This window comes from Nyctereutes procyonoides, unplaced genomic scaffold, assembly GCF_905146905.1.
Source record: "Nyctereutes procyonoides isolate TBG_1078 unplaced genomic scaffold, NYPRO_anot_genome, whole genome shotgun sequence".
Lineage (NCBI taxonomy): Eukaryota > Metazoa > Chordata > Mammalia > Carnivora > Canidae > Nyctereutes > Nyctereutes procyonoides.
Genome location: NW_026575120.1, coordinates 34469970 through 34497964, shown reverse-complemented (window position 1 = coordinate 34497964; position 27995 = coordinate 34469970). Strand labels below are relative to the sequence as shown.

The following is a 27995-nucleotide window of genomic DNA, read 5'->3' as shown; positions in this document are numbered from 1 at the left end:
GGCTCCTGGCTGGCTCAGTCAGTGGAGCGTGTGACACTTGATCTTGGGGTCATGAATTTGAGCCTCGTGTTGGGTGCAAAAAAAAAAAAGAAAAGAAAAGAAAAAAGGAAAAGGAAAGAAAAAGAAAAATGTGGTAGATAACTGAAGAAAGAGATTAAAAATCACTTCCTTATCCCCCACCATGCCCTCGATGCTGCCTCCCTCCCTCCCTCTCGGCAGGATGCACGTTTTGCTCTTCCTAGAAAACACAATGAGTTTCACCCCTGCAGGGATCTGATTGTTCTAACCTCTCTCCCTTTTAAAAACTAGAAGGCCAAACACAATACCACCCACCCCCTTACCTACCCCCCACACAGAACTGCTTGTCTTCTCTTTTTTCCTTCATTATAACTGCCTGGAATTCATGGATAATTCACCATTTTCTCTTCCACAGTACACAGCAGAGTCTTGTAGATAAAAGGTTCTCAATAAATAACTATTTAATAAGTAAGTGGCAAATGTTTGAACAGGAGAGACTGACTCACGGTGCTCATGGGCAGACTTTGTCCTGCAGGAAAAAATTGAAGGTGATTCTTTGTAGGAGTATCTGGCATTCTCAAACCAACGGATCACCTGGGATAGTTTTTTTTTTTGTTTTTTTTTTTTTAATTTTTATTTATTTATGATAGTCACAGAGAAAGAGAGAGGCAGAGACACAGGCAGAGGGAGAAGCAGGCTCCATGCACCGGAAGCCCGATGTGGGAATCGATCCCGGGTCTCCAGGATCGCGCCCTGGGCCAAAGGCAGGCGCCAAACCGCTGCGCCACCCAGGGATCCCCCTGGGATAGTTTTTAATTGTGACTGCCACCAAAGGGCAAGAGAAGAATTGGCTGTGGTGCAGCAGAGGATGAAGGAAGACCTAGAGCAGTCATGAAAACCTGACCGGATTAAGACCCACGGGTATGTATGTGTGTTTTGGGAACAGGGTAATAGAATTAGTACCATGTAAAAAGCTCAGTGAGGAACCCCTTTTGGTATACCAGGGAGCACCACAAGCACTGCCCCAGTGGCTGAGTCTGGTATCACAGAAATTCTAGACTGTTAATCAGTCAAGAATGTGAAGGTAAACCCAAGACCCTGTTACCAAAAAAAAAAAGAAGTACTGTATATAAATTCTGAGCCCGTGCTCTTTCTACTACATCATGCTGCCTCCCAAGAGAATTGAAGTTTAACACAATTTAAAAGGTAGTTGCACTGGGGTACCTGCATGGCTCAGTAGTTGAGCATCTGCCTTTGGCTCAGGTTGTGATCCTGGGGTCCTGGGATTGAGTCCCACACTGGGCTCCCTGCATGGAGCCTGCTTCTCCCTCTGCCTGTGTCTCTGCCTCTGTGTGTCTCTCATGAATAAATAAAATCTTTAAAAAGTAATAAAATAAAAATAAAACATAGTCACATCAAAAAGGGTCCCTGAAGATCTATCTGCTCAGTACTAAAATGCAAGTTCTTTGACAGAAACCAGAAGCTTCTGGATTAGAAAAAGAAAAAAATCTGCTGATGTCACTCTGCCTGAGGCTTTAAAAGAATACGAACATGCCTGCTACCACAGGAAATGGGATGCTCACAATTTATTCAGAGCCATATGGGTTTTATTTATTACTTTGGGACTGCAAAATAAGATAAGTTGTTATTTCAATAACAACTTTACATGGAAAGAAAAAAATCATATTGATCCATCTTATTTCCCAAAAAAGATATTTCCCACTACAGTCTAGAGGCAAATTGTACAGCAATTTCTACCACCGGCTTTTCCCTTGGTGCACGCAAACCCAGTTTCTGCTTCGCGCAAAATGGATTTCAAGTTTAGATGGTTATAACAACTACTTCAACTTATCTGAGCTTCCCAGAATAATTAATCATGATATCGCCAGTGGCAGGGCCCATGGGTTGTCCACCTAACAGCCCAGATGAAGTGGAAATGAAAGCACAGGCAGAAAAGAACCTTAGAGAAGAGATTCTCTTGTGTGCAGAGCAGGGGAGCTTTGTCAAGTATGCATCACCCACACCCCAACTCCCGATCCAAACACATAAAGACTGTCGCAGTGAGGAACGTCACACATGGGGAAATAACTGCTCATCTCTGCCCAAGAGAAAGCCTTGTCACCAAGCAGGAAGACATGCAGCCTACTGCAGAAGCGTGCTGGATCTCCTGGGCCTGAAGAATGCTCAGCCAAGAGAAGTAAATGGATAGTGTGATAGGTTACACACTCTAGGAGAACAATAAAGACGTTAATGACTTTTGGAAAGGATTTTAGGGCCTTCTGGTCTGGTCCTTCCACTGAACCAGAGGATGATGTGCCTTCTTGTTCGCCAGGCCTCTCCATGATGTGCTATCTGCTACTTTAGAAATTTGTATCTTCTCACCTCTCCCAACTACAATGCAATAAAGAAGTTCCTTAATGTCAGGAAAGTATCAAGGGTCAAGAAGAAGTCTTATAACCATACATTAAGTGCTGACTGTCTTCATTTCAGTGCCCCTTAGAGTGCATAAAAGGAGAATAAGAAGTCAGGCAAGCAATCGCAGACATCAAAATTCTGTCATCCCTGTTGCTGATGGTGAAGTTTAGCAAAGGAAAAACAAAGCTAAGTCTACCACCAAATGTAAAGGACAAGTGCAGGGCGTCACTTCCATCCAGGCTAGTGAAAAGTACACCACACTTGCATTCAGGAATTTTGAGGTCTAACGGTACCTCTGGATGGACTGCTTTACTTGGTGGTATATTTAACAATATACAAGGATCAACATTTTTTCTTCCTTTTTTTTCTTTTAACAATATAAAGCAAGCCAAGGGCATGATCCCCAGACTGTATTTACTAATACAGGAAAAGGAAGAGGTGTCCATCACTCAAGTCCACAGGGAACAACAATGGGTAACTCAGCGCTGAAATTAAAAATCTAGTGAAAATAGCTACTCCTGTAAGTTACACACAAGGTGGGGATCCCTGGTGGCTCAGCAGTTGAGCATCTGCCTTTGACTCAGGTCATGATCCCAGTGTCCCGGAATCGAGTCCCACATCAGGCTCCCTGCATGGAGCCTACTTCTCTCTCTGCCTTTGTCTGTCTCTCTCTCTGTCTCTCATGAATAAATAAAATCTTTAAAAATTTTTTTAAATGAAAATGAAAAGTTACAAGGTACTTTCATCTACTTACGTAGGAAAAGGAAATGCAGAAAACATTGCATGGAGGTTAGGTCAGCTGTTCGATAGGAAAAGCATAGGCAGAGCTGTTACAAGCTGTTCTCTATAAACCACATGCATAAGGAGGCATTTGCTCTGGGCTCGAGGATACAGGCCAAACCTTCTGACTTAGCGACGCATAAACTAGTCAACCTCTATGGTCAGCGTCTCTGCTGCTCCATGACACGCACTGATGGAGCTATCAGTGACTACCTAGAGAGGGGTTAGTGTCAGCAGCAGCTACGACTGTTGTCTCGGCAGTCTTGGAGCAGCTAATACCACTGACAGAAACAGCCCTAAAAATTATGTGAAATCAACAAAACTTAAATACACCTCCTGCCCTTCCATCTCAGTCCCCCCTACCGCACCCCAACCACCACCAAGAAACGTATGGGAAAGAAGCAGTGCAGCTCTTTTTAAAAAGAAGAAATCTGTTTTCTAAATAAAATGACAAAAGAGCTAAAAGGAAACGGAGTTTAATTAAACTTCATCGTGCTTACAAAAAAGTTCCCTATTCCCTATCAAATCTGAGCTGACAGGCGTGTTATTTAATTGCCCATAAATGAGCTTCTTTAAATAGCACCTATTAATACCCCCAAACTTTAGCATCAGCTTGTGCAGAGAGAGAGAGAGAACCTTGAAATGGCTGAAAAGCAATACGAACTGCTTTCTTAAAACTGCAACAGAATGTGAAATGAGGAGAAGCCGTGAAGAGAAAAGCCCTGCTACCTTCTTCCCATGCTGAACCACCCAGGCCCTGGACCACCACTGCAAAGTCAGAGGCTAATCTGAACTGATGTCAAGGTAAAACATCTGCTTTGTCAGAACCCCCGCGAGAGCGAAAGATGAAGCCCAAGACATTACTGAAACCATAATCTGTACCAAAAGAAATAATACGGATCTAGTCAAGTGTGGCTCATGCATAATTTACCCCTGGAATCTAACACATTTCCCCCTAGATATGCTGTCAGGGTCTCAAACCCAACATAGCTAAAAGGCACTAGAAATATACCTCCTCCGTAAACCAATTCTCCCTGGTGGCTTGCCTCTTTCTGTATCACCAATTATCCTAGTCTTGAAACCAAAAAATGACTTCTCCTCCCCTCCTTCAACCAAACAGCCAGCCCATCATCTAATGATAATAACGGCTAGCATTTATCAAGGGGAAGCCATGAGCCGGGCACAGTACCAGGTACTGCTAGGACACTCACCAGCTCACTTAATCCTTACACCTAACCTCTAGGCAGATCCCATTATCCCATTACCCCAGAAGGAGACTGAGGTGCAGAGGTTAAGTGCATTAAGTAGCTTGATAAAGGTCACAGAACGAGTAAGGAGCAAAATGCAAACCAAACAGAAGTCTCTCTGCCCGGGTATTACACTGTCAAGCCTCATTCTGCCCATTTAGTTTTCCACTCCCAATGCCCCCACTCTGGTTTGGCTCTCTTAGCTTCTATGTACACTACTGAAATGCACCCCCACCCCCAGCCTTCACACACCCTCCACTCCAGTGTCTCTTGCCCAGGGGTGCCAGACTAAGCTTCCTGAGCGCCACTTTGTTCATGGCACGCTCCTCGCCCTTAAACATCTTCACTGAGTCTCCACTGCTCACCAAATACTACAAACTGCCTACAAAGACCTCCATAATTGGGCTTTCTCCCCCATCCTACTGAAAAAAATCTAACTGTAATCTATAGCAAAGTGAAACTCTTTGCCAATCTCCAAAAATACACTGTGAGTTTCCATTTTCTGACTATGCTCCAGTCATTAATCTCACCTAGTACACTGTCCCACTCACTTCAAGGCCCAACTCAAAACACATCTTTGTTGTTATGCTTTCTCCCATAAGGATGGAAAAACCAGAAGAAGAAAAGAAGTGCTATTTCTGATGGAGAGCTTTGTCTCCATCCGTGCCTGGCCCATCCTAAGAGAAATCGGCATGACAACCTGAGTTCTACTACCATCTCCAAATTATAGGGAATTCAAGCATAGCGATGTCGCATAGCTGGTAGGTGTGAAGTCGACATTCTAACTTATATGGTCACTCCTTCTGTTAACCATGTGGCTCTGGTAACTCTCAGAAGCGAATGTTTTCCCTTCCTAATGGGTGGACTAAACCGATTGCCTCTGAATCCAATATCCCCCAAAACAGGACAACCCAACACCATGTACCTTCTGACGTGATACAGTAAGAAGTCCACAACCCAGGGGGTGCCTGGGTGGAGCAGTTGGTTAAGTGTCCATTGCTTTCGGCTCAGCTTATGGTTTCAGGGTCATGGGATCAAGCCCCGAATTGGGCTCTGCGCACATTATGGAGTCTAGTCTGTTTGAGATTCTCTCTCTCCCTCTGCCTTTCCCCTCCCCCAGCTTGCTAGCACACTCTGTCTCCATCTCTCCCTCTAAAATAAATAATGTTTAAAAATTAAAACTGCGGGATCCCTGGGTGGCACAGCGGTTTGGTGCCAGCCTTTGGCCCAGGGCGCGATCCTGGAGACCCGGGATCGAATCCCACGTCAGGCTCCCAGTGCATGGAGCCTGCTTCTCCCTCTGCCTGTGTCTCTGCCTCTCTCTCTCTCTCTGTGACTATCATAAATAAATAAATAAAAAATAAATAAATAAATAAATAAAGATTAAAACTGCAACATATGTATGAAGCATTCTTGCACCAAAAAATTAAACCTGAATCTAACCTTCAGTAGACACACAAATCCCCTGGGGACACAGTTAAATGAACATTTGGACACAGTAGGTCGGCGGGGGGGGGGGGGGGGGGGGCTGGGATCTGTGTTTCTAATCTGTTCCCAGGAGTAACTGCTTTGGATAACGAAAATCTAACAAGCATCTGGGTCTAATCACCATTTTACAAGACACAGGAACAGATTAAACAACTCAGGGCTGAGGCTACAATGAGAAAAGTGAGGTACTTGCCTGAGGGGTAAAATTTAGGCCAAAAAACACAAAGGAGACAAATATTTTAATACAATAATTTTTAAAATCAAAATGAACCCGAAAGACCCATGATGAACACAGTATCCCATTCTAAACTGAAGAGAGAACCAGGACACCGATGTTTCTCCTTGCCTCAGGCTCCCACAGGGCTCCAGAGGCATGGAATGAACAGCATAAGTTATCCCCCAACCTCGAGTATGAAAAATTCTCCAGGGCAAATGCAGACCTGTCTGGTTTTGAAAATAAATATACACTACGAAACGAGGAGGGGGTTGGAATTTTTGAGGCTTCAGAAAGAGGCACTAAATGCAATGTGTGAAAACTTGTTTTGATATTCAATAAATCATAAAACAAAATTTGAAGATAGGTAAAATATAAACAGACTGTATATCAGGGGACATAAAATAATTTTATAATTTTGTTAGGTTCATCATAACAGCATGGTGATTTTCAAGCTCTTACTTATCAAAGTATTAAAGTATAAATGATAGAAGCTAGAATTTCTGGAATCTGCCTTAAAATATTCCAGAAAAAAAAAAAGGTAGAGAAATAAGATTACTAAAATGTTGATATTTAATGAGGATGGGTGATGAAACCTGGGGATTAATTATCCTATTCTAATTTTTATATGATTAAGATTTCCATCATAAAAAAAAACTTTAAAGTAATACTTTTTTTTCTTAGGCATCCCTAACATTTACTTTATACCCTCCAATAGGACATAGCACAGAGTGCTTCAGACGTCTCTAATAAAAGTAACTGCTTTTTAAAATCTGTGCCAGGAGCTGTAATTATAAGTCCTAAGTGTGGCAATAATGTTGTCAGATACTATATGGATGAATAAAATGGAGTTTCACAACCTGGTATAATCTGCCCAAAGTCACATATCCAGCAAGTGACAAACAGAAAGCTTGGACCCAGACCCACTCGGCCTAGATTTGAAGCACCACGTTGTAATTTCTGTCTATGCCTCATGGGGCTATTGGCAGAAGACAACCTGGGCTCACAGTTATCCACCGTTCTCATGCTCCCTTAGACACAGAAGCCATTTCCAGAGGTTAACATGAGGACCACCTGGTTTGGAATCACAGCTCTAATAGTTATTAGCTGTGTGACCTTGGACAAATTACTTAATCTTGCTGTCCCTCAGTTTTTTCATCTGTATAAAGCTATTAATCTCACGCTAGTACGAGATTAATAACCATCTCAAAGTTGTTCGGAAGATAAAATGAGTTAATAAACGTAAAGTGCTTAGAATCGTGTCTGGAACGTGACAAGCACTGATTAAGTGTGATTATTACTATTGCTAAGTTCTCAATAAAACTGAATGACACTGAACATACACGTGCGCGTGCACACACATGGGCCAACTTATACCATTTATTTTTATCTCTTCTAAGTAATTACTTTTGGCCACAGACCTTGAAAGGTAAGCTCCCACCCGGCTTATGAAAGTCAATGTATAATAATCAAGATTAATGTTTCTATATTCAGAGGGGGAAAAAAAACTCCACTATTAAAAACCTAGGGACACATGACCCAGGACCGTCACTATAGTATGATTTTTTTTTAAATTTTTATTTATTTATGATAGTCACAGAGAGAGAGAGAGAGAGAGAGAGAGAGGCAGAGACACAGGCAGAGGGAGAAGCAGGCTCCATGCACCGGGAGCCCGATGTGGGATTCGATCCCGGGTCTCCAGGATCGCGCCGTGGGCCAAAGGCAGGCCCCAAACCGCTGCGCCACCCAGGGATTATTATTTTTAAAGTTTCATATTGAGGGAATTATCATGTTTATGGGATTTTTAAAATCTCCAAGAAAATATCAGGAACTCTGGCTGAGAGGCTAGATGCCCCACAGCAATAAACAGGAGGGAGCCTTGGGTCATAGGCCACGGAGCAGAGAGAATTGGTGCTGAGCCAGAGAACGAAAGCTGAACCCCAGAAGCCAGAAGTGAGCAAGAGCAGGGCTCCTGGTAACTGCTGAGACAAGAGTTCTTGTGGAGATGTTGTGCTAAGGTTCACCAACCAAAGTTGCCAGAAGAGAAACCAGAGCCAGGATAAGCAAGGACAAGATCCCCGATGATGAAAGGAACAATCTGAGCCTTAAATCAAATGCATGATGGTTCAGACCAAGCTAGTTGTAACTGCTTATGCCTTGCCTCTTTTGTGGCTCTGTTCAGTCTTAAAGCTACATGCCCCAAGCTGTCTAGTTACACATGTAAGGTGAAATAAATAAGACTGAGATGTTATTAGACCAGCTGGCAGATCTGTCTTCCTTCCCACTAGCTGCCTTTTGAATCATTCACTGCCTAGATGCCAGAAGTAATTCATTTTAGCTCTGCAAGCACCGAACATATAGTATCTCAAATTTACTTACAATTACTAGCATTTGTTGAACCCTTAGGTATATTGGGCACTACACTAGGAGCTCTACATCTACCCACTTGATCCTTCAATCATCCAGGGAGGTCTTGCTGTCACCCCTCAGTATGGGTGGGCCTAAGGCTTGGAGAATCCAAGGGCACACTGCCAGCAAGTGCCACCTCTGTCTGACTTGAGACACCTTGAATACCACACTGCCTCCTTTCTCCTGTGCTATTAACAGATTGTTTAGTACAAAAAGGGTGAGGAACAAGTGAGAGAGGACTGCAGGTAACTGCTGGCATGATGGATTGAAGAACCTGGAGCATAATCTCCCCCAGGGAGCCCAGAAAGCTTGGGAAGAGCAGCTGAAGAGGAATGAGCAACACTTAAATTCTCTTTACTTTCAGCAAACAGGGTCATTTCCTCCTCTTCAATTGCTCTCAGAGTCCTGAGAGTAGTCCCTGCTGCTCCTATTGACTCCTGCAACCAGCTGTGGGGAGATTACACAGGGGGGAAAGTATCACAGGTTTTTTTTCCTCAAAACTGAGGGGAAGGGAGAAAAGAGAGGAAAGGAATTCTCAAGGGAGAAGAAAACTTACAACTATAGTAACAATGGAAAAGAGCCTGCAAATAAATACCTAGGTCAAAAGACAAATTCAAGGAAGCAGCCAAAAATGGGGCAGATAAAAATAAATATGTGCAACTTTTTCCAATTCTGTTGCAGAAAAAAAGTTTTCCTTAGAAAAACCATGAAGGGCAGCCCGGGTGGCTCAGTGGTTTAGCACCACCTTCAGCCCAGGGTGTGATCCTGGAGTCCCGGGATCAAATCCCACATCTGGCTCCCTGCGTGGAGCCTGCTTCTCCCTCTGCCTATGTCTCTACCTCTCTCTTTCTCTCATTAATAAATAAAATCTTAAAACAAACAAACAAACATGAAATCCTATTAATAAAATCTTAAAATCAATATTAAAATACAGGCAATTGTTATTATTGTCATGTGAATCCTATATCAGGAAATACTGTTTTCCTTTCAAAGGGAAGAAAAAAAGTCAATTACATGTAATAAAACAATTTGTTTTTTTCAAATGAGTAATTTAAGACATTAGGTTCACCAGTCTTAGAAACTAAAATCAAATAACTTCAAATTCTCTAAGATATTAACGATTATATGCTTATCTTCTAGAATACTACTGAGCAATATAAAAGAATAAACTACAGATAAATCCAACAGCACAGGTGAATCTCAAAGTCATTGTGCTGAGGAAGAAGCCTTTCAAAAAAGAATGCATAAGGAAGGACACCTGGGTGGCTCAGTTAAGTGTCTGTCTTCGGCTCAGGTCATGGTCCTGGGGTCCTGGGATGGAGTCCCACGTGGGCCCCCTGCCCAGTGAGGAGTCTGCTTCTCCTTCTCCCTCTCCCCGCCCTACTCATGCTCTCTTGCTTAATCCCTAATAAATAAATAAATAAAATCTTTTAAAAAATACGTATTATCCCATGTTTATGAAGTTCTGGAACTGAAAAAAGAATATGATGGGGGGAAAAATCAGCACAATGGTTACCTGAGGAGGCAGGGAACAGGGACTGAATGTGAAGGGACATGAAGAAACCACCTGGAGTGGGGCGCCTGAGGGGCTCTCTCAGTTAAGCCTCTGCCTTTGGCTCAGGTCATGATCCCAGGGACCGAGGGATCAAGCCCGGCATCAGGCTCCCTGCTCAGCCCACTTCTCCCTCTGCTTCTCCCTCTCTGCTTCTCCTTCTCTGCTTATGCTCTCTCTCTCTCTCAAATAAAATCTTAAAAAAAAAACAACAACACAAAAAAAAAAAACTTGGAGTGATGGCAACATTCTGTATCTCACTAGGAATCTTGGTGACACAGATGTACACATCTGACAAAAGTCAACCAATGTACGCTTAAGACCTGTATATTTCATTGTATGTTAACTGTATAACAATGGGGAAAAAAACCACTATATGCAAAGAATGAACTCTAATTAGTGATATGCATCTTTGAGTATTTAGGTGGAAGTACACAGACACCTACAAACTACTTTGAAATGCATCAAAAAGACAAGGAAAGATGGACAGAACATGTGATAAATACAGCAAAATCTAGAACCCAAGTAAGGTGTTTATTGTAACATTCTTTCAATTTTGCCACATATTTGAATGTTTTCAGAGAATTTAGGAAAAAACATACTGATCTATGTATTACAAAGAGGTAAGGAGGCAAAGGGAAAGGCAGGGTGAAAGGGAGAGAACCATAAGCAAAAAGGGAGGGAGACAAAGCTATAAACAAAGACATCCACGGAGCAACAATCAACACCACTCAGGAAGTTGTGAAATAAGCATCTTGGTCCCTGGGCAGCGCATTCAACTTTCACCACTAATGTACGGTAAATGTTACTAAGTGTGTTTTAAGGGCTTTATTCCACTGGAGCAGTTAAAACTGCAACAGAAACCGAAGAGCAGAGTTCTGAGAAAGTTTTATGAAAGGAGTGTGTGTCATTAACAAATACAGCAGAACTTACGCACTGAAGGGAGCGCTGCTCTCCAGAGCTGTCACCAGCAAAGACAAGACGTGAGGTTTCGAGTATGATTTACCTGTGCCTAACTGCCACATGTCACTAATTTCTCTGAGCCTCAATTTCCTAATCTAGGATATGGAAATCCTATTATTTCTCTCACAGGGTGATTCTGAGGATTCAATGAGACCATACACATGGAAAGAACTAACCAGCACCAAGCAAAGAGTAATCATCACATTGTTGAATAACTGTTGTTTTTCTTTCCTCTTCATCTAATAATACCAACCCCCTGTGACACATTTTTTTGAGTTACTGGCCAGGTGAAGAAGAAGAGTAAAAGTGTTTGTGTGGGGGCTGAAAGGACACATGCAAAGGTAAAGAGAAGGATAACAGAGAACCCTCTGGAACACAGGTCAAGTCGACAGGCAATGGAGATGGGCCGGGAAGGGACCAGAAGAAAACTAGAGAGGAAGACGAGGGCAGAATCACAAAGGCCTTCTGTGCCAAACTGAAGAACTGGGCCTTTGTCCCCTGGGCACTGGAGAGCCATTTACAGGTCAACTACAGAGGCAGGAGATGATCTAAGTTCTCTTTTGGAAATAATATTCTGATTCCTGATTGCATGATATTACTCCAGGACCACTATTCGCAGACAATGTCAAGAGAAGGAAGATAAGGAGTAGAACAATATTATGACTCCAGAATCGATATACCATACTTGAAAACAGTAGTGTGGTTATGATCACCTAAGTAGTGTATGGAAAGGAACCTAGGAGAGTCCACTATCAAAGGGATGAGCAGAGCAAGAAGACACCCCAGAGGTAATGAAAAAAGATACAAAGAGAATCAGATGTGACAGATGTGGATTGAAAAGTATCCACTAAACTTGACAACTAAGAGACTATTAATGACCTTGTCAAGAGCAGGTTCAATCAAATGATGAAATAGAAATCAAATTTTACTAAGTTTTTTCTTAAGTGAAGGCAGAGACTGCAGATGTGGGATATGCTTTCAAGAATAGCATAAACGGAAGAAGAGAGACAGGGCAGTAAATAAATGGAAATACAAAGTTGAAAGAGGACATGTTCAAGCCACAAGGAGTTTGACACATAGGAAGGAAAAGTAGGAAGAGTGAGATTAAAGATGAAGTGAGGGAGAGGATAAGCAATGAGAAATAGGACTTAGATCAGCATTGGAGTGACTGGCCTTGGGCAGGAGGAGAGTGACTTCACCCAATGAGGCAGAAAGGAAGAATATAAATATGTGTGCAGAGGGCGGGGAAGGAATAATGTTTGAGACCTGGAGGAAAGGTAGTTGGCTGGGAAGAAGAGAAAGGAAGAGTGTTCCAGGAGGGCAAAAGCCCTCCAAGGAATCCCAAAACAGAACTTCGTGGAAAGTGAACTTCTTCCAAAGGGCCTTAAAAATTCTATAGGCTAAAATGCAGATGTGGCAATGCTGAAGATGTATACACAACTCATAGAGTTGGGTCTGAAAATAATAGTAGAAATGCCTGGGTGGCTCAGTGGTTGAGTGTGTCTGCCTTTGGCTCAGGGTGTGATCGATCCCAGGGTCCTGGGATCAAGTCCTATACTGGGCTCCCCAAAGGAAGCCTGCTTCTCCCTCTGCCTATGTCTTTGCCTCTCCCTGTTTCTCATGAATAAATAAATCTTTTTTAAAAAATTGTTTAATAAAAAATAAAAGCAATACCAACCTGTACTTTTTAAAAGATCACTCTGGCAGTCATGGGGAAGTAAGACAAGAGTTGGCAAGGAGAGAACAGTTAGGATACACTGAATAAGAATCTAGGCAAGAGATGATGGTACTGTGGTGGTGACAGAGGAGCAGGCAAAAGAAATCAAACACATTCAGAGATTTAGAAGAAGCAAAATTCACTTAGAATGCATAATCTGAATGCAGGAAAGGATGAACGACAAACGAGGGATGACGTTCACATTTCTAGTGGGGGAAGTCTGATTGATGGTGAATGGTACCAACCACTGAGAAGGGCAGGTGTGGCAAGAAAGCTTGTGATTTTCAGTCGCTGAGCTTGAGGCATTGGGGAGGCAGGCAAGTAGACATGTTAAGTAAGCAGTTGCATGCATATATAGGTCTGGAGCCCCAGAGAGGTCTTCATGGAAACAAACCTGGGATTTGTCTATGAACAGGTGGAAATTGCAGGCACTATGAGTAGAAGACATTACACAGGGAGAGGACACTATGTGAGAAGAGGACCTGTGGCAGAGTCCTAAAGAACTGCTTCCCTCAGGCCTGAGTGGAGGGGAAGAGCCAATGATGAGAGGGACCAACAGCCAGACTCAGAGGAAGAAAGACAGGAGCCAGTGAAAAAAAGCATTTCAAGGACAGTCTACTGTGTCTAAAGCCGAGCTGTCAGAAAGAATGAGAAATAAATCTAGTGAGAATATTTCTAACAAAGATTGGATAGGCTAGAGAATGAGTAGGAGGTCGGGAAACAGACAAAACCTATTCAAACGACTTAACTGTGCAGAGGAGGAGGAGTGAGAGATGGAAAAGACAGGGAGGACGTGTGAAGGTGCAGCTGAGAAGTGTGTGAGGTATTGGATCGAGAAATCTAGGAGAGGAGAAAAGTCAAGAAAGCAGGAAAGAGTGATGGATTTGGAAGAAACTGGAGGGCCCAGGGGATAAGAAGTTTTGGATAGAAATAAGGTTAGGAAACTGGAATAATAGCAGACGGAAATGAGAGGCTGGGACACCAGGGCTCCAGATTTCCAGTGGAACAGGGGCAAGTGATGATAAGGTTCTCGGCCCCCCGAGGGTGGATGGAGCTGCAAGAGAGGGAAAAAACTGGTAGGCCAGGCACCGAAGCCTAAGCCTAAAGTAGATAAGATCCCAGAAAGCTGGGAGGTTCACAGTTTTATCATACACCCAGGTACGAGCCTCAAAGGAAAAGAGATTTTTAAAAAAGATTTTATTTATTCATGAGAAACACAGAGACAGAGAGAGACAGAGGGAGAAACAGGCTCCCTGTAGGGAGCCCGATGTGGGACTCGATTCCAGGACCCCAGGATCACGACCTCAGCCAAAGGCAGGTGCTCACCACTGAGCCCCCCAGGTGCCTTGGAAAAGAGATTTTTATAAGATGACAGAAGATTAATGGTTTGTAATAAGTACTGAGGTGCTAAGAGAACATCAGCCCCACCTTACAAACCATTTGAAGGGGCAAGGCAGCTCCTATTCAAGAGAGCCACAGTTAGATTTTCTCAGCGAAGAAACTAGATCAATATAAAGAAAGAATGTGAAGACTACTCTGTGAAAAGGTGGGAGTATATAGATAAAAGAAAAAAAGACAATAAAAAGAAATCATTTGAACATTACCAACAGCTACATATGGAAAGCCCACAGCTGAGCCGACACCATACTCAACAGCGAGAAACTGAAAGCTTTTCCTCACAAATCAATAACAAAGCAAAGATCCTGCCACTTCTATTCGACATGGTATTGGAAGTCTTAGCCAGAGCAACTGGGCAAGAAAAAGAAATAAAAGGCATCCAAACAGGAGAAGAAGAAAAATTATCTGTTTGCAGAGGACATGTAGAAAACCCTAAAGATTCCATACAAAAACAAACTGTTAGAACAAATTTAGCAAAGTTGAACACAAAATCAGCACATAAAAATCCACTGTTTTTATAAACTAACAATGATCAATCCAAAAAGGAAATTAAGAAAATAATCCCATTTACAATAGCACCGAAAAAGAACAAAATATTTTGAAATAAACTTAAACCCAAGATGGTGAAAGACTTGTACACTAACTACAAGATACTGCTGAAAGAAATGAGACACACCAATAAACCCATGCTCATGGACTGGAAGACTTAGTATCGTAAAAATGTCCATACTACCCCAAATGCGTTATAGGTTCAATCCAATCCCTCTCAAAATTTCAGGGGCATTTTTTGCAAAAATAGAAAAAAAAAATCCTAAATTCACACGGAACACAATGGACCCCAGATAGACAAAAGAATCTTGAAAAAGAACAAAGCTGGAGGCCTCACACTTCCTAATTTCAAAACCTATTATAAAGCTACTAAAGCTGGTAGTGTTGGCATGAACATGCAGATCAATAGAACAGAACAGAGAGCCCAGAAATTAAAAAAAAAAAAAACCTACATATATGACCAGCTAATGTTAAACAAAGACACCAAGATCATATAATGTAGAAAGGGCTCAAAATGGATTAAAGATCTAAATATAAGATCTAAAACTATAAAACTCCTAGAAGAAAACACAGAGGGAAAGCTTCAGAACACTGAACTTTGCCGTGTTATTTTAGATAGGACACCAAAAACAGAAGCAACAAAAATAGAAATAGACAAACAGGATTACATCAAACTTAAAAGCTTCTCAGCATCAAAGGACACCATAACAGAGTGAAAAAGCAACCTGTAGAATGGGAGAAAATATTTGCAAATTATGTATCTCATAAAAGAAAACCTACCACTCAACAAAAGAACCAAGGAACTTGATTTTTAAAATGGGCAAAGGATTTGAACAGATATTTCTCCAAAGATAAACAAATGACCGAACAGCATTTGAAAAGATGCTCAACATCACTAATCAGTAGGGACATACAAATCAAAACCAGAAGATGCTGTATCATACCCATTAGGATGGCCATGGTCAAAACGAAACAAAAACAAAACAACAAGCATTGGTGAGGATGCGGAGAAATGGGAAGCCTCACGCAGTTGGTGGGATTGTAAAATGATGCAGCTGCTATGGAAAACAGTATAGTGCTTCCTCAGAAAATTAGAACTACCCTAGACCCAGATAATCCCACTTCTGGATATATACCCAAAAGAACTGAAAACAGGATCTAGAAGATATATCCGCACACCCAAATTCACTGTAGTAGCATTATTCACAAGAGCCAAGAGGTGGAAGCAACCCAAATGTTCATTGACAATGAATGGATAGAGAAAATGTGGTTATATACATGCATATATCAGATTAGTATTCAGCCTTTAAAAAGAAGGAAATCCTGCCACGTGCTACACCATTAATGATCTTTAAGATCATGCTAAATGAAATAAGCCAGTCACAGAAGACAAAATACTGCATGATGCCACTTATCCGAGGTACCCAACGTAGTGAAACCAACAGAAACAGAAAGTAGAATGATGGTTGCCAGGGGCTGGGGGCGGGGAGAGGAAATGGGTTTAATGGGTATAGAGTTTCAGTTTTGTAAGATGAAAAAATCCTAGAGCTCTGCTGCACAACAATGTGAATATGCTTAACATACTGGCTGTACACTTAAAAATGGCTAAGGTGACAAATTTTATGTTATGTGCTTTCCACCATGATTTTAAAACAAAAAGGCCATACGGTACTACAGAATACAGGAGAAAAGTTTGAGAAAAGGAAGAGCAACAGGACCATAAGAGTTTGCATTGTGAATGCACCCTCGAACATCAAGGGTGGAGAGAGAGTAAAATGAGGCCTCCAGGCTTACTGCATTTCTGTTCAAGATCTCTCAGATCTAATTCAGAACGAGTGGGCTGTTTTTCAAGTCTCAAGACGACAGTGGCAAGAAATTATGAGGGTATGTACGAGACATCCTGAACAGGGTACATGGTTATTTCCTCAAATCTTCGCCTAGTAGCAGAAACAGCACTGACTCTCAGGGTGGGGGAGGGTCCTCCTGCTTGCATTAGCGGGGGGCCTGGACTGGGTGTTCCCGCAAAGGGAATCCTAGTTCCCATCATGGCAGGAGGTGTAAGGACTCTAGGGTAGTTAGAAGAGGGACAAAGGGCACACATTATATGTTTCATATTGCATTTGTCAAAACATTTCCTCTATCTTTTTTTAATATAATACAAATTTTAAGCTTCTCAGGTCTGTTCTTTACATGCTAGCTAATGGAATTCAAGCACTGAGCCTTGAGAATACTTAGGGGGAAAGGAGGGATATATTACCTTTAATCTACAGCTAGAAAAAACTAGACACCATGTTGCATCCTCAGATTATCCCTGACTGAGGCAAAGGCAAATGGAGACAGTTTACAAAAATATCAATATGAATTTCCTTTCTACTGACTTCCTTTACAAAAGCTGTCTTCTGCTTAACAAAGCAGTCATTTAAGGCATCTGGACTGCAGTGTCCTTAAATACTTAAGCTGTAACCCTTAATCCCCAAAAGACGACAATTTAATTGGCTCTATTATTTATATAATTTTTTATACAAAAATTTTCTTTAAATCTTATTACCATGTTAAACCAGAGGGGAGCTCAGGCACTTTCTTCTGCTCTCAGGCCTGGAGACTAATAAAACCCAGGACTGCTGAATTCCATATTCAAACAAAAGGTGTGAATGTCTTAGTCTCATTTAAATTCACCCAGGCTAATGGGATAAATGTGGAAAGTCACAGGGGCTGGAGCTAGCGGAATCAGTCAGGGTCTAACACAGCGGTGATAACAGATCATAGTTAAGAAACTGAAGGAATTTTATAAAATCCCAAGGAGACAGGGGAGTTCAAACCCTTCTACTCAAAACTTTGGAGTTGACTTCTCTCCCTTTCTTCAGCTTCCGATCTCACTACTACTATCATCCAGAGTTGATGGCTCTGCTAGTACAATTTTCCAGGACTGGTTACAACGAGAAGCCTTTGTCTTTGCGCTTTTAACATATATTTATCTTTTACACCATGATGTTTTACAGAGAAGAAAGAGCTCAGTCGAGCAAGATTTGACCTCAGGCCCCTTTAGGTGGTTTTGGTGTTGGAGGTGAAGGCGGGGTGGGGAATATTATGTATTTACCAGTGTTTTCCATACAGCCAATGGCCTCCCCATGTCAGCAGGCAGATCCCAGCTGTCGTTTTCTTCCAGTGATTTCTAAGTGTTTTAAAGAACACCGTCATCTTCTCCTAAAGATTTGCTAGGTTCACAGAGGCAGAAAAAGAAAAAGGTAAGTACCTAAGCTCACCGTGTAGAGCCCCGAGTGCCTTCCATCCGCCCATCCTCTCTGCTCTCCTTCCCTCACGTCTGTTCCTCCTTACCACACCTCTGGCCTCTTCCTGTCTGCTCCCTTGTAGGCTCATCAACTTCATCTTCTCACTGCCCACCTGCCTTTCTTCTTTCTTCACTTCTTTCTACCTAAACTCACTTCTTGCCTCTCTGCTCACCTGTGTCTCACTGTATCAGAAGCAAGCGGAGAAGAGCAGAGAAGGGAATTCCAGGCTTCCTGCATTTTCTCCCTCCCTAGTCACTCTACCACTGTTTTAAGAGTATTTGTCTACTATATACAAAGGCCTCAACAATAAATAAGTACCATAGAAGGCTTATTCAAAATAGAGGAAGACACTAGCCCCAAAATAGGAAAATAAGCGGAGAACACGCACAGGAAATTCAAAGGGTAAATGCAACTGTGTGAAAATGTTCAACTTTCTAGGTAATCAAAGACATGCAAATCACAAAGAATTAGCACTGTTCACCTCTAAAACCAAAAATTTTTAAATGATCATATTCACTGATGACAAAATGAGATAGACACGCTCATGAACTGCTGTAAGCAAAGGGAGTTCACACAACTTTATTAAAAAACCAAGTGACAATATATATCCTTATTCTGTTTGTTTTCTTCACAGCTTTTACCATTTGATGATCCTTATTTGCTCATTTATTAGCTTATCCCACTAGGACTGTAAACTCCACAACAGTAAGGACTTTGTTCTGGTCACTGCTGTATCCCCAATTCCTAAAATAAGATCTAGCCCCACAACCCATTCAGTGCTAACTGCTGAATGTCATGTGGTTCAGGACACACCACCCCAAAATATGACAAATTAGCATATTGAATATTTTATTTTTTAATTTAATTTTTTTACATATTGAATATTTTAAGCTAAAGGAGTCTGAGACAATGAGTGACCAATCATTGACTCATTGTCAATGAGTGAGAATAGTCAGAGTGACCAATGAAAGGTCACTCTGACCTCCCCACCTGACCCTTCTTTCCTGAAATAAGTCCTCAAACCCTCACGTATGAGGTTGCCCTCCTTAAACCCAGAAGGGAGCATCATCTCTGGAGACACGGGGATGCCAAGAAGAATCCTAACAGGCCTTGCCAGGTTTCCCGTTTTCCTCATACTCAACCTAGCATATTCCTCCATGACTGTCCACTCTTCATCAAAAACTTAATTTTCTGTCCACTGATCACTACCCTGTTCCTTGGCTATAAACCTCACTTCCTCACTTGTAGGAGGTGAGAGGAGAAACCAGCCAGGTTTGCACTTGGGCGACTGAGTAAGGATTTCAATCATTAGATTTGGACCGCGGGTTTGTGGAGAAGGGTAGTGTGTGCAGTTGAGAAGATGGTGGATTTGTGATGCCTGCAGGATCCCCAAGTGGCTATCCAAATGACCAGTCTGGATTTAGCAGTTTGAAGCCAGGAGAAATTGGGTGGGAGATAGAGATCTGGGCCTTGTCCCTGTGGAGGAGGTCCAAAAACCACCGGAGGCAAGGATCGTGGGGGGGGGGGGGGAGAATGCCAATACTGTTAGAGAACAACCTGAGAGTTGATAAAAAGTCTGTTTACAGGCCGTCCACGAGCCAATGGAACTCCTTTTTTGTTACAAAACAGTGCTCCATTCACAAAAATGTGGAAACACTTTTTCCCCCCCGCAGGCAAGCGAGTATAGCAGAATGAGCAGCGGTGCAAGGATCCTGAGGCCTAGATGCCAGGGCAGCTCTCTCACTTCCAGGCGGTGAGAACCTGGGTAAGTCATTCGGCCTCCACCTCCCTTTCCCTGTTAGTAAAACGGGAAGACGGCATCTGCTCTGATCAACTCAGCTGGCTGCAAAAATCACACCTGCTGGGGCTGTGAACCCACGTTGCTCGTTCGTAAAATGAGGATACAACACCTGCTCTGATTAAGTGATCTGGACACAAAGATCTCATCCGAAAGACCTGGGAAGGCACTTTGTAAGTTGTTCTGTATTTAAGTTGTCACGGGGATCCCTGGGTGGCGCAGCGGTTTAGCGCCTGCCTTTGGCCCAGGGCGCGATCCTGGAGACCCGGGATCGAATCCCACATCAGGGTCCCGGTGCATGGGGCCTGCTTCTCCCTCTGCCTGTGTCTCTGCCTCTCTCTCTCTCTCACTGTGTGCCTATCATAAATAAATAAAATAAAAATTAAAAAAAAAAAAAAAGTTGTCACGGCAGTGTGCACTCTATCAGCCAGCGACGCATACTTCCTCTAAGTACCCTGCAGTATTCTTACTCCTCAATCTCGGGTAAGATCTGAATGTGATGCCTTCAAGTGAACGTCTCGCGTCTGGGGCCTCTGGGGGGCTCAGGGGTCGAGCACCTGCCTTCAGCCCAGGGCGTGACCCTGGGGACCCGGGATCGAGTCCCGCGTCGGGCTCCCTGCATGGAGCCTGCTTCTCCCTCTGCCTGTGTCTCTGCCTCTCTCTCTCTCTCTCTCTGCCTCTCATGAATAAACAAACAAAATATTAAAAAAAAAAACCCTCCCAATTTCTCGTGGGCAGGCGCCTCCAGCAAACACAACCAGGTAAAGCACCAGGAATGAATGAACCGACCCATCCACCAAACCGCCCCGAAAGGCCCAGAGGGGAAAGGGGGCGGGGGAGTCGCTCGGGGCCCAGCTCCCAGGCCAGCTGACTCCCAGGGGGACACCCGGGGCCCCGGCCCCGCCCCCACCCCGACCCCAGGGGGGCTCCCGCCGCTCCGCCCCGCCCCGCCCCCCGCTCTGGGGCAGCCCCGGCCGCACCCCCGGCCCCGGGGGAGGCTCCCGCCGCCCCGCCCCGCCCCGCCCCGCCCCCCGGAGGCCTCCCGCGGGCCCCGCTGCCCGCCCCCGCCCCGGCCCCGCGCCGCTCACCCGGCCGCTCCCGCTCGCCGCCCCGGCTTCCTGTGCGCTCCCTCACGCTTCCCCCGCGCCTTTAAGGGAAACCGCGGCGCCGCCGCCCTCGGGTTCCGCTGCGCCCGCCCGCCGGCGGACCGTGCTGCGCGGGAGCCCGCCGGGGGCCGCCCCTTCTCGGGCGCCCGCGGAGTTTCGGGGAGGGCGGGGTCTCGGGCCCCGGCGGTGTCGGAAAACCAGGGAGCCGGGCACGTGCAGGAGGAAACAACAGAACAAAACACAACCCCCCCCCCCAGCCCGGAGCTGTCGGACAGCGGGCGCCCGCGGTGGCCCCGCCGGGGGGGGGGGGCGGTGGAGGGGGAGCAGGTGCCGCGCCCGCAGGTGCGCCCAGGGCGGCGTTGGAGGGCGGGGGGCGGCCTGCACGGGACACCGAGCGGCCCGGGGCGCGTGCGGGCGGAGCCCTGGGGTGACGGCACCTGCCGCACTTCCAGCATCGCTCTCCGGCCGCAGTTCGAGTCCCGCTCCCCCGCGTCAGCCTTGGCACCACGCCAGCCCGTCCAGGCTGCCTCCTTCCCGCCTCCTTCCTCCCCCATCATTCCTCCAAACAGCCTTGATGAGTGTGGGGCGCGCGCTCGGCCCTGGGGGCGCTCCTGCGCGGCGCCCCGCGTGGTTCCCGCCTTCCCGCGTTTGCTCCGCGTACACGTGCATCCTCCCGGGCTCCCCGCGTGCACGTCTTAGGAAGCGCGAGACCATCCAGCGGGGGCCGTGCGGGAAGGCAGGCTCTACCAGGCCACCCTCGGTCATGGGAACCTGCCAGCCCTCTCTCCGCTGTCTGTAAAGTAGGGGGCTAGGAGGATCATCATAAAACACATCTCCTAGCTGTAAAATGTTGTGGTGCTAAAGGTATGGGAGACAGTTCTTGTCACTTCTCTTCCCCCAGCTATTTAGGACATGTGCTCTTGAAAATGAGTTGCCGAGCTGCATCCCTGTAAGGCTAGAAAAATCTGAAGACTACGAGCCGGATGGCCCAATGGGCAGACTAAGCTTTAGGGCTTCCGCAAAACACTGGTTTCCAAAAATGACAAACGTTCTCTTCGGACGTACCATAACTTCCCAGCCAGAAAATCTAGAGAGAAATTTTCTCTCTCTCTCCTTTTTTTTTTTTTTTAAGATTGTATTTATTTATTCATTCCATAACTTCCCAATCAGAAAATCTAGAGAGAAATTCTCTCTCTCTCTCTTTTTTTAAAGATTTTATTTATTTATTCATGAGAGAGAGAGAGAGAGAGAGAGAGGCAGAGACACAGGCAGAGGGAGAAGCAGGCTCCATGCAGGGAGCCCGACGTGGGGACTCGATCCCGGGACTCCAGGATCAGGCCCTGGGCTGAAGGCAGGCGCTAAACCGCTGAGCCGCCCGGGCTGCCCAAAAGTTTTCTCTTAAAACTTAGGAGAGGAGAACTTGATTTTATTTGAGTTGGAGCCATGGACAGTTGGAAACATCAGGCATCACAGAGCAGGTGCCCAGAAGGCCTGTGAAGAAGGGCAGCAGGTCAATCCACCTGGGAGAAAAACGACACCCCAGGAGAGAGGCAGCCCCTCCGTGGGAGGGAGAACACAGACCTGCATAGCATAGCAGGCCTCACTCAGGACCATCCCTATTGAAAAGTGCTCAGGGGGCCATGGGAATATCCATTAGTTTACATTCTTTCTTTATCATGAAGTCTTTAATTCACTATGGTGAATGGGGACGTTGATGTCAGCCTGTTGTGTTCCCAGGAGAAAAATCTGGAAACAACTCCCAAGTTTCTACCTGGACTATGAAACTAGAAAAGATGAGACATCTCCACAGAATAAAAACTTCAGAATTACATGTGCAAAAGAGGGGGCGGGGGGGCATGGCAGGTCTCTGAAAGAGACCTTGTGTTCTCTCCTTAAATCGCATGCTTGTAGAGATAGAAACGGGGGAACTATGACTCAGATATGTCACCTGCAAATGGGAAATATCTGCATCAAAATAGGACTAAGTCATAAATTAGTCATAAATTCATCTTCAAGGAGTTAACTGTACCCATTACATGACACGTATTTACTGACATTTTAATGTGTTGCCGTAGTATCCCATTTAGTTTTATAACTCATGCCATTAATATCTTCCCTGCAGTAAGGCTATTGTTGGCCCTTTGGTTAAGCTAACAACTGTCCCCTTGAATCATTTCCAGAGGGACACGGTGATAAACAAGTTAACTAAGTATTGTCCATGCTTTGTAGAACTTAACCTCCCACCCCCTCAATCCCACTCTATGTGGGATTATAGTGAAAGCCAAATCTTAAACATGTAGTTCATAAATGTGTAAGGACACAAATGACGCTAAAACACAGAAACTTTTCAAATGCTCTTTTCAGACATCCCTACCAGCACTGAGTGTTGGACATGGCGATGCACCACCTGTTGTCCCAGCTGCTGGGGGTGGTCAGACCTTCAGCTGTCAGCCCCCCTTGGGGACAGCACCCAATGCAGTGAGCCATCTTCACCAATGTCGCACCCTTCTGGAGGTGGCCCACATCCAGTGACTGATCTAGGAGGGAGTTCAAAAGCTTGGTCATTTGGGCCAAAGCAAAACACCTCTGAGAACCCCACAGCTCCTCACAGGGTCAACCGAGGCTGTCGGACACAACCCAGTTCAGCTTCTCCCTCGGCCCAATCTTGTGTCCTCCTCTCCCGTCTTCAAAGTGTTGGCACTGAACACTAAACACTGGGGTAGAGAGACCAATGACCTCCTAAAGATATCCTTAACCCCTAGAATCTAGTAATACTTTGCAGGGATGATTAAGTTAAGGCTCTTGAGATGGGAAGATTATCTTGGATTATCCAGGTGGGTCCAATGTAATCACAAAGGTCTTTATAAGAAAGAGACCAGAAATCAGAGAGGCAGGCAGTAGATGTGAAAATGGTAAATAATTTATAAGTTATGGATAATGTTTGGGAAATCTGGGTGAAGAGTATACTGCGAGGAGGGGGTTTATATCAGTTTAAGATACAGAAAGTAATTCCTCCTCCGCTGCCAGTGCTTGGATGAAAAATTGAGCATGTAGCTCTATGTAGACCAGAGCCTTAAGGGCCAATCTGCTGAAAGATCTCAGGAAAGGTTTCAATCTTGTTGAAAGGGGTGGGGAATTCAAGAAAGTGATGGTGATGAGCCCTACAAAGGTTATGCTCTATGATTGGTGAAATAAACCAGTCACAAAAGACCACATACCATGGGATTCTGTTTCCACGAAACATCCAGAATTAGCACGTACTTAGACATGGAGAGTGGAGGTTGCCCAGGGCTGGGGTCCAGTTGGAAAGAAGTGGAAAATGCCGATGGAAAGACTTCGTTTTGGGGTGATGAAGTGTGCTAGGGTTGGTTGTAGTGGTGGCTGCACGACTCTAGGAGTACAATAAGGGGACCATTGCGTGGTGTAGGATCTCTATCTCGATACAGCTGCAATGAGAATTAAAGAGAAGGTCTTACTTTTTCCCTCAGGTAAGACTGTACATGTACATAATACCTGAAATTGCTGAAGTGGAGAAGCTGAAGGGACTCCGTCTTAGAAAGGCTCTGTCCAGAGGTACCTGGGTGGCTCAGTTGGTGTCTGACTCTTGATTTCAGCTCAGGTCTTGATCTCAGAGGTTGTGGGACTGAGCCCCACATTGGGCTCGGTGCTGGATGTGGAGCTCACTTAAGATTCTCTCTCTCTCTCTCTCTCTCTCTCTCTCTCTCTCTCTCTCCCTCGGCCCCTGCCCCCACTTGCACTCTCTCTCCCTCTTGAAAAAAAGAAAAAACAGAAAGGCTCCATCTCTGCTATTTTTCTGCTAAGCCCCATTTACTCATGTTCTATATTTTGTCTCTAAATAAGCCAAAGAAACTATGTTCCCACTTCAAGGAGGAAACAAGAAAGTTTACCCTTCTCAAGTTATGCCCTAAGACCCCAAACACCTAATAGCACCTAAGAAGAGCCAGATCTTGAACGTGTTCCAGGACATTAGATTCAGTCAAACCTTGACTGGCGCTGGCATCAATACCCCTACCTTCAGGAATTTATAACACCTATTATTCATCTGTCACCTGCCTTTGATCAGACTCTACCCGGGATTTCTAAAGGAACATGTACACTGGATGCCTTTTGCAATATAAACTCCTAACCCCAAGCGATGACAAGACTCATTGTCCTTTGCTTTCTGAGTCTCCCAGACACTCCGTCTGTTACTCTTTACCGGTCACTCACACTACTCAATAATCTCAGTATTCACTTTCTCTGGCTTGCATTTGATTTCTGTCCTGCATGAGCCAAGGACTATCTTGGCTGGTCCTGCGGGACCCTCTTCTGAGTGCTCGGACCCAGCCTACCTGCATCAGTGCCACAACTCCCGGTCAGCCGTGAAGGGAACCAGTTTGGGTCCATGCCAACTCACAGAGGATGGAAGGGAGAAAACAGAAAGAACCTGGATCCTCGATGACATCATTGAGCGACATGGTTGTACCGTGCCTGGAGCTTGCTCAAACTCTGGACATCCTATTACACGAAATAATAAATTCCCTTATTGTATAAGCCTGTTAGAGTCAGGGTTTTCTGTTTCTTGAAGCCAAGAGCACTAAACTGATAAACTACAAGCCACAGGTTATTGGTGGGTAGAAGACATAGTAAGGACATTGTTTCATTTTGGGTTTTTTCAAAGATTTTATTTATTTCTTTGACAGAGAGAAAGAGAGCACAAGCAGGGGGAGAGACAGGCAGAGAGAGGGAGAAGGAGGCTCCCCACTGTGTGGAGAGCCAGATATGGGGCTCGATCCCAGGACCCTGGGATCATGACCTGAGCTGAAGGCAGATGCTTAACCAACTGAGCCTCTCAGGTGCCCCAGGACAGTGTTTCTAAAAAGATGCTAGGTTTTTATGAGGAATACAAGTGAAAGTAAATGGCAGAGACTACTGATACCAACGGTATGCCTAACCTTTTATTCCTAAAATCACTCTTCAGCCATTCCCCTGGACCCGTGCCATGCTTGCTGTCTATAGACTCACTAAAAGAGTTAAAGGTGATAATGCTCATCACCACAAAAGCCTTATATGTAGCATCTCAGATGAAACCTGCCTGTGGGACTAAGTGGTCCCCAGTCAGAACTTCTCTCATAGAAAATTTTGTATGAATTCTTTCAACATTCATTTTTGGTCTGTTTACTTATTCTATGCATACAAATTCCTCTTTAGACTACTTCATTTCCCCTAAGAAAAAGTGTAAAATGGTGTTCTTGTGGTATTTATGCTTAAAATCTCTTCCTTGTTGTGACCTTTACTATCCATTGCAATTACTACAACCAGATTGGAGACATGTAAATGAGGCCTTTTAAGGAACCAGCAGGTTCCTAGGAGAGAGGATATCTTCCACAATGTAATACAAGATTTCATAAGACCTTCTCTGTAATGCCCATTCTCGCCTGTGATCTGTATGGGCCCTGCCTTTTTCTGAATGGGACTTCTCTTATTAATGTATCTCTTTGTCATCCTTTCCCACCTACTCCTCCTGGTGACATCTGGCCCTAGCTGGCACTTTCTAGCTGTGTGTTTAATAGAGGAGTGAAAAAGCAACAAAGGTGGGGTCCCCACTGATTGTATCAAACGAGGTCTCTAATTTTATTTTGCAAAACCCAGTCTCCCAGGATAACTCAATTCTAAGTATTCTGGAGCAAAAAGGGCGTAATTGTATTCATAATGAGTTTTGAGTCTTTTTTTTTTTTTTTTTTACTTTTTTCTTTTTAGAGCAGTTTTAAGTTTAAACTGGGAGGAAGTTAGATTCTCCATCTCTGTCCCTGCCCCTACACTTGCCCAGCCTCCTACAGTATCAACATCTCTCACCAGAGTGGTAGTTACAATTCGTTACAATCGATGAACCTATTTTGACACATCATAAGCACCTGAAGTCACAGTTTACCCTACAGTTCACTCCTGGTGCTGTACATCTGGTGAGTTTAAAGAAAGTATGACGACATCTTTCCATCATTATAATATTGTACAGAGTAATTCCACTGCCCTAAAAGATCCTTTGTGTTGTGCCCCTTTATCTCGCCCCACTCCCACCCTGGCAACCACTGACTGTTTTGTATTCATAGTTTTACTTTTTCCAGAATGGCATATAATCGGAGTCATACATTATGTAGCCTTTTCAAATAGGCTTCTTTCACCTTGCAATATGCATTTAAAGTTCCTCCATGTCTTTTCATGGCTTGAGAGCTCATTCCTTTTTAGCACCAAATAATACTCCATTGTCTGCATGGACCACACAGTTTTTTTATCTATTCACCTCCTAAAGGACATCTTGTTTGCTTCCAAGTTGGGGCAGCTATGAATGAATCTGCTATAAACATCTGTGTGCAGGTTTTTGTGTGGATATAAGTCTTCAACTTCTTTGAGTAAATATCAAGAAGTGTGATTGCTGGCTTGTATGGTAAGAATAAGTTCAGAAACTACCAAGCGGTCTTCCAAAGTGGACATACTATTTTGCATTCCTGTCGGCAATGTGCGTGCTGCTGTGGCTTCACACTTGGTGTATCCAGTGCTCCAGAGCTGGGCCATTGCAATAGGTGTGTAGTGATATCTCACTGTTGTTTTAATTTGCATTTCCCTGCTGACACGTGATGTGGAGCATCTCTCATGGACTTGTTTGCCATCTATATATATTTTTTGATGAGGTGTCTGTGAAGGTTCTGGCCGATTTTTAAAATCAAGTTGTTTTCTTAATGTTGAGTTTTAACAGTGCATTGTGCATTTTGAATAGCTGTCCATTACCAGATGTGTCTTTTGCAGATGTCTTCTCCCGGTTTGTGGTTTGTGTTCTAATTCTCTGGACACTGCCTTTTGCACAAAATAATTTTTTCATTTTAATAAAGACCAGCTTATTAACTTCTCCCTTCAGGGATCATGTTTAGTGTTCCATCTGAAAAGGCATCACCAAACCCATGGTCATCTAGGTGTTCTCCTGTGTTACCTTCTAGAAGTTTTATAGTTTTGTATCTTACATTTAGGCCTATGATCCATTTTAAGGTAATCTCTG

General features: G+C 44.2%; 1 protein-coding gene across 2 annotated transcripts in view; it reads right to left on the bottom strand.

Annotated features, from left to right (window-relative positions):
• Positions 1–20959, bottom strand: part of AGK (acylglycerol kinase) — a 75804-nt gene extending 54845 nt beyond the window's left edge. Inside the window, exons 1-2 of one of the 2 annotated variants that reach the window (XM_055335326.1) lie at positions 20927–20959; positions 17848–17965 (exon numbers count right to left, since the gene is read on the bottom strand). In XM_055335326.1, coding sequence (XP_055191301.1) covers positions 17848–17948 — 101 coding nt within the window. In that variant the 5' untranslated portion in view covers positions 17949–17965; positions 20927–20959. Of the gene's footprint in view, positions 1–17847; positions 17966–20308; positions 20481–20926 lie in introns of those variants that run through there. The other variant, XM_055335327.1, reaches the window with a different exon arrangement.
• Between the last annotated feature and the right edge of the window lie 7036 nt (positions 20960–27995).